At 41.4% G+C, this 7,313-nt stretch overlaps 1 protein-coding gene across 1 annotated transcript in view; it reads right to left on the reverse strand.

Moving 5' to 3' along the window:
- TENM4 (teneurin transmembrane protein 4) overlaps positions 1-7,313 on the reverse strand; it is a 231,963-nt gene that overhangs the window by 193,838 nt on the left and 30,812 nt on the right. Inside the window, exon 3 of the mRNA XM_008072062.1 lies at positions 6,213-6,383. Coding sequence (XP_008070253.1) covers positions 6,213-6,383 — 171 coding nt within the window. The remainder of the gene's footprint in view (positions 1-6,212; positions 6,384-7,313) is intronic.

Genomic DNA, 7,313 nt, shown 5'->3' on the forward strand with positions numbered 1-7,313 from the left:
AAAAAAAAAAAAAAAAAATATATATATATATATATAAGCCCTAACTTCCTGCCAGATGTCAGCTCCTGAAAAGTTGGGACAGAGCAGGAGCGACTCGAGGGGTGTGGGAAAGACCACTCTTAGGACCTGGAAAATTTGACATCAGACAATAGACTGTATTTTGTTTGTCATTACAAAGGACCCTCTCTTGGTGTCCTGGCTCCAAGGTTTTTTGTGTTGTTGGAGACATTCGAAGAGACACTTTAGAGAACAAGAATTCATTTGTAAAGAAAACACATTTTGGAACTCTTTTTATAAAAGCATTTGGGAATAAGAAATTAAAATGTCTTTTCCCCCCTAGCTTTGTTAGACTCCTTACAAAGCACATTTGATGCTGAAATGGAGCCTGGCAGGGCATTGTTATAGTCATAAAATATTTTACTGTTTTAAATAATAAAATTCAATTTAAATGTTAAACTTCTCCATATGTTATCATTCCCTTATAAACTCCCAGGCAGAAACATCAGGTTTTTAGCTTCAAATCGTTAAATGTTATTTTAATTAAAAATATGCCAACAAAAAAAGTTAAAATGTACACTATCAATAAAAGTACCACTAGTATTCTGTCATTAACATAGAAAAGACTTTGCATTTAATTCCTTTATGAAAGAAACGTGCCCCAGACTTTTACCTTGAAAAATATAGATACACAAACTGCCGCACTGCGATTCACAAAGTTCAAAGACAGAACTCAAATTCAAAAAGCATTAAGATAGGAGAGAAGAGTCTACATTCTTTCTTATCTGATTTTTGGGTTCCCAATGCCACAGCCCTTCTCTATTCCAGGTAGAAAATAGAAGACGCTCAGCTTTTAATTCTGCTAGGGAGGCATAACTAAGAGGGACAATGAAACAAGAGCAGTGAATCCTGAGCTTTTTCCTACTAGAAACTGTGAAGAAATAAGTGCAATCCTGCTACTTCGAAAGACTCATTTCCTTTGTGAGTAGGTGGGAGTCAGAGCTGATGGGAACTGAGAATTGTCTGCATTCAAATAATTCCTATGTCTGAAAATAATGGAAAACCGCTCCCCCGTTTTAGCATGCTGCTGGAGAACTCTGCACAGTTCATTTTCTCCCCCAGAGAGCATGTTTTTGGTTTCGCAGCCTTCCAGGTCAGAGGCTAAGCCCAAAGGTCTGCAGGCCCCAGAGGCATAAGAAAGTGGGCTCTTTGCCCAGAGGAGGTTACAGAAGGGGACTTCTCTAGCACTCCAGTATTTCTCCTAGATGGGTCGGATGGGAGGGACAAAATCGTCGTGGGTGTGTACACAAGAAAATAAAAACAGTGAACTGAAGTCTAGGGCATAACCTCGCCAGGACCATAAGGACCTCTGGTTTCTCCATCCCAACCACAGCGACAGGCTGTGGCTGTTAAGGAGAAAGAGCTAACAGCCTGTTGATCACCTCTATCTGATGGGAAAGAAATGGATAGGCTGAGGGTTGGCCCAGTGAAACACCTTTTTTCTTTCTAGTCTTTTAAAAACGTTTATTGCTTTCTACTTTCTAGATCCTATAAGATTCTTTGTCCTTAATTCTGAGCACCAAGCTGTGAGTACTAGGATATAAAATATCCCACCACAAAGCAAAACCCACCAATGGTAGAGTAATGAGGAAGGGAAAGGGTGGAGGCATTTGGAGGAAAAGTCCGTGTATAAAATTCGTCTTATCCCTAACTGCATTCTAGAAGATAATAATAATTATTATAGATATTAGTAGGAGAAAAAATAGGTAGAGGTTATAGTATTACTAGCAGTATTAGCTACCATTTAATGAGCTCCAAGTACATTGGCAGGCACCTTCATGAGTATCAGTTCTGTTAATTCTCACAACCATATTAAAATCTATATACTGAAGCTCAGAATACTTAAGAAACCCTTTAGAGATGAAGCCATTTGGGGTTCCTCTTTTTTTAAAATTAGAGTTTGGCTTCTGTGAGGGTTAAATTTATGAATGATTAATTAAAACTCTACAAAGACCTTCTCAGTGGTGGCAGTGGTGCAGTGACCTTCTTAAAGAGTACAAGTCCAGTAGAATTCACAGCCTCAGCAGGCTAAATATCAGACCTAGACAAGGTAGATCCAAGGCCCATTTAAAAACTTCCCGGTATCATAGGGTACAAGAAGTTGATCATTTTTATGAATTAGGAACCTGCAAACAGGCCTCAAAGTTAAAGGGCAATAGTCAGGGTTTCAAGACACTCATGAAAAGGAGACTATAGCATTACTGGATGCCCCAGAGGCTTATCAAACAGTACAAAGAACCTAGGTCAAAATGCAGACCCCCCAGTGTGATTGGGTTTCAAAGGGCTGCTTCCATGGGAAACAGTACTTGGTTTTGTAAAGCTAGACAGATTCAGTCTTCCTATAGCAATGCTATTACAAATATGCAATCATGTCCATAAAAGAAATTTCTCAACGAATTGCTGAAATGATTGGAGAGTTCAGTCTAATAAGCAAGATTTGGAAGAAGTGAAATTCCATGCACTTCCCAATCACAGTCTTTACTTTCCTGAACTGAGACCTATCTATAGAGGTTCCAAATTCCTAATCAAAGAATGTTCTCCCCCCTCCCTTCACCTTTTGGGTTCTTTTCAATGCCATAACTCGCACAAAGAATCCTTTAGTTTCCTTAGCAACTGTTTGAAATTTATTTGGTTATCAAAATAAGCTGTTCCATTTTGAAGAGCCTAGCCTGAGCCTACGTACAGCAGTTTGCATGGTTCTGATGGGCAATTTTGATTTCATTGCAGAAAGAAGAAAATGCTATCCCTAACCTACCAATTCAACCATCAGAAATGCTTGTTTATTCAAGGCTTTTTTCCCTTTCCTATTAATTCATAACACAAGTTCTTGTGGCTTTACTTCGAAAAGCTTTTGTATTTGGTTTCCATCTTGTGGCAGGCCTGGAATGGCTACAGTCATTTTGAAAATATAGTATGAATTGCAGTTTGATATTATTCTCAAAGATATAGTGAACAGTTATCATACTCATATTACCATATATTTCATTTGTGTAATTAAAACATGTATATCCTTTAAAAATATTCAACAATATTCTAAATCTTTGCAGGATCTGTAAGGGGAAAAAGTTAATTAGTCTGGGATTTTGACAACTAATATGGAATGGCTTGAGGCATGAGTGGACAAGAAGAAGGCAATGGATCCTTGTTGAGTGCCTCTTCAACACAAGGCTTTGAAAGGCCAGGAATTGTCATCCTAGATGAGGAAGGCCAAGAGAAATGGAATAATTGGCATGAGTTAACAGAGTCCATTTAAGGCGGGGCCAGAATTCAAATCCTGGACTATCTGTTTCCAAGGCCCATTTACCCTCTTTCTGTCACACCACACTGATTCCCTTATCATTGGAGCAGGGACTCTTGTCTAAATTCTGGAATCAGCTCTCTTAAATATCCTCAGAAAGGACAAGAAATATGTGCTCACATCATGGTTAAAGACTTTCCCCATGGAGATGTGTCTAGGAAACTACACTTTCAACATTTTAAATGTCACAATTAAACACATAAACTGAGTAGACATTGGTTTAACCAGAGCAAAAGAAATTAAAAACCAAGTGGTCTCACATAAACTATAGGAAGCTTTGTCCTCTAGTTTTCCAGACTGATGTATTTTTCGTCACAGTAATTGCATTTGATGCTGACCACTTTCCAGCACTGCACTGCATTTAAGGGGTTTGTAAACAGGATTTCCATTTACATCAGTAATGACAGATAATCCCTTTAAGCAAAAATACTTCAATTAAAATAAACCAATAATCTGATGCAATTTTATTTTGTCTCTTATCTGCACCTCCTGCTCCATGGGAAAAACAAAACAAAATCTAAACAACCCACAAACTAACTTCATTAGACTGGGAGATTTCAGATAGAGCCAACCTCTGTTTAAAGAATGTTCGATAGAGATCACAGAGGGAAGAAAATACATTTTGCTAAATGAGATCCTTCATCAATTCCTTGAAGGCTAAGTATATTTTAAATTCATGTTTGTGCATGCTGATCTAAAGACAGTCTGCACTTTATGGTACTAACCCATGACACCTGACACTATAAACTGACATGGGCACTACAAGTCAACAGGCAGGACCATGGACAGGGCCAACTTGAAAAAAATTCTGAAGAGTCATCTGGTTAGTTATATGATATTCTGTTACTAATTTCACATGTATAATTTACAAGTTAGAATGAACTTTAGAGAAAATCTAGCTCAATAGCCTCTTTTTAAAGAGGAGGAAAATGATGCCCAGAAAGTCTGTTCAAGTGATTTGCTTAAAGTCACACCATAGGTCACTGGCAGCCGCTGGACTTGAACTTAGGGCTTCTGATTCTTAACCCAAAGCTCCTTCCATGACCCCATTCACGATACCTCCCTACATATCCTGTTAAGGTGCAATGAATCTGTAAATGATTCAATGTCTGAGGTCTTAGAATCTCTGTAAAGGAGAGGACTGGCTTTGCTTCTCAAGTTACTGAGCAGGGGTTCTAGTTTGGCTCTTTGGAAATGCTCCCAGTTCTCACTTCCCTTCAAGATTATCATAGGCCAAGAGTTGATTTTGGCCCTCAGGATTATCATCTCACAGGTAGTGAGTAGATACTCTGACCAAGCATATGCCACACTGTTAACCAAACTGATGACTGGAAGGCAACCTGTTGTAAAGACAGAGGCTCAGAAGCCATCACCCCAAAGATAACTAAGATGAGAGGAAAAAAAGTGAGAGACAGTGAAAGTCAGAGGCAGCTATAGCTACCTTACTCACTGCGGGACACCAGACAGATAAAGCAGGCCACAGCCGATGCAGGAAAAGGGCCACACTGCCCAGAATGATAGCCAAGCTGGCTTGTTAGTTCAGACATAATTCCTGGTGACAAATTTTGTGAATCTGTGCCACTCTTGACTGATAGTGAAAGGATATGTGCCCATGGTATGTTAGAACATGGTTTTATAGATATCCCATTCAAGAATGCCAAATCCAAATGCCACCACCATATCCATCATTGGTAGAGAAATATCCAAGTCTCATTGCACAATAGGATTTTACACACACATCTCCTCGTGGGTCCTGTAACCTTGGGAGGAGTCAGGTGGGGAAGTTTATGAAAAAGCACAGGCACCCTGTAATCATAGACCTGAGTTCATATCCCAGACTCCACCCTTTACTGTGTGACTCTGGCCAAGTCACTTAATGTGATCCTTTGTTTTGGGGGATAAATAATTATACTTACCTCACAGAGTCTCTGTGAGGATAATAAGTGAAATGCTCTGGAAAAAAGCATTGAAAGAAACATGATGTACAGGCACTAATGATTATTGTTTTTATTGCAGATAAGAAACCTGGAGGCCAGGTTCAGTAGCTCAGCCTATAATCCCAGCACTTCGGGAGGCCAAGGCGAGTGGATTGCCTGAGCCTGCAGGTTCGAGATCAGCCCAGGCAACTGGTGAGAACTCGTCTCTATAATAAATAAATAAATAAATAAATAAATAAATAAATAAATAAATAAATAAATAAAACTAGCCAGGTGTGGTAGCATGTGCCTGTAGTTTCAGCTACTTGGAAGGCTGAGGTGGAAGGATTATTAGAGCCCAGCAGGTCGACGCTGGGGTGGCCGTGAGTGTGCCACTACATTCCAGCCCGGGTGACAGAGTGACTCCAACTCAAAAAAAACAAACAAACCTAGAGCTCAGGCAAATTAAGTGACTTGATCCAGGTCCAGGGTTGGTACATACTAGACCACTTGAATTGGTGTTTCCATTAAACCACAAGGATACAAGAATCCTTTCACTGCAACACACCATTTACCCACCTCACCATACCCCATTCCCACAGATGTACATTCGTCCATGAGATTTGCCCAGAAGGGTTCATCAGATCCACACAAAGAAGGCCGCCCCAGCAGTGTGAAGCCCCTACAGCTTCCCTCGAGGCATGGGATGGGATACTGCCGAGTACCATGAGCCCTGCCCGAGCCCCCTCCCATGACCTCTCAGTGACAAGGAACTGTGATGAAGACACAGGTGGACTGGCAGCCGGTGTGGAGTGCGGAGGGATGGAGGAAGCGCCAGAGCATGGAGCTGTGAGCCAGGCACATGGCGGGCATGATGGAGGTCTCCTCGGCTCAAAGGCAGACACAGAAGACTCACGACACGGACAACGCAGCAACCCTACCTTCCGTGGCTCCTTTGCCTTTCCTGTCAGGGGTCTCTAAGCCAGTGCCCCCTGACGGGTACAGGGAGACGTCCGTTGGCACAGGCCAACTGCTGGCTGTGTCCTCCGTGATCTCATACATCTGCCCCTCCATCGGCTGCAGGTGCCAGTTTAGGCCAAACAGGTGCATGGCTGTGGTGAGCAATGAGAAAAGTCATCTTTTTCTGCTGGAGGCAGAAGTGGAACTCCCAAGCCAAAAGGGAAGGGCAGGTGGGGTGGGGAACACAGGCATTCAGTTCAGTTCAACAAATAGCCCCTGAAGAGAGTTCTTGCAGCGCCAGGCCCTGCAAAGGAGACTGGGGGCTGAAACCCTGCCCTCAAGGGGCTCACAGTCTGGTGGGGTTGGAAGGCAGAGAAGGAAGGGGGAGTTTCAGGAGATCTTGGCCCTTTGCTTCAGAAGATAAATGACAGTCTGGAGGGGGGTGCCATTTTATTACAAAGCGTTAATTTCCTTAATATACAATAACTTTTATAAATAAGCAAAGCTCAACTACTCAAGAGAAAAATAGGCATAGGCAATGAACAGATAGTTTACAGAATAAGAAGTACACATGGTTCTTAATCATATGAAAAGACTCTTGGCATCACTCATAGTAAAAGAAATGTAAGTTAAACTCATACTATTTTTCACATATGGTTTGGCAGAGATAAAAAAGGTTGAAAATATACTATATTGGCAGAGAAGGGGAAGCAAGCACTCTTGTACTTTGCTGGTGTGATAATACACTAGTACAAAACCTGTGGAGGACAATTTGATCAAAGCTAGCAAATTTAAAATACACATACCATAGGGCCTGGTGGCTCATGCCTGTAATCCCAGCACTTTGGGAGGTCAAGGCGAGAGGACCGCCTGAGCCAAGGAGTTTGAAACCAGCCTGGGCAACATGGTAAGACTTTGTTTCTACATAAATTAAAAAATTAGTTGGTTGCAGTGACATGCACCTGAAGCAGTAGGATCATCTGACTCCAGCAGGTCAAGGCTGCAGTAGCTGTGATCATGCCACTGCACTCCAGCCTGGGTAACAAAGTAAGACCTCAAACTCAAAAAAAAAAAAAAAAAAA

Source organism: Carlito syrichta, unplaced genomic scaffold, assembly GCF_000164805.1.
Source record: "Carlito syrichta isolate Samal-C Ts95f unplaced genomic scaffold, Tarsius_syrichta-2.0.1 Scaffold314837, whole genome shotgun sequence".
NCBI classification, from domain to species: domain Eukaryota; kingdom Metazoa; phylum Chordata; class Mammalia; order Primates; family Tarsiidae; genus Carlito; species Carlito syrichta.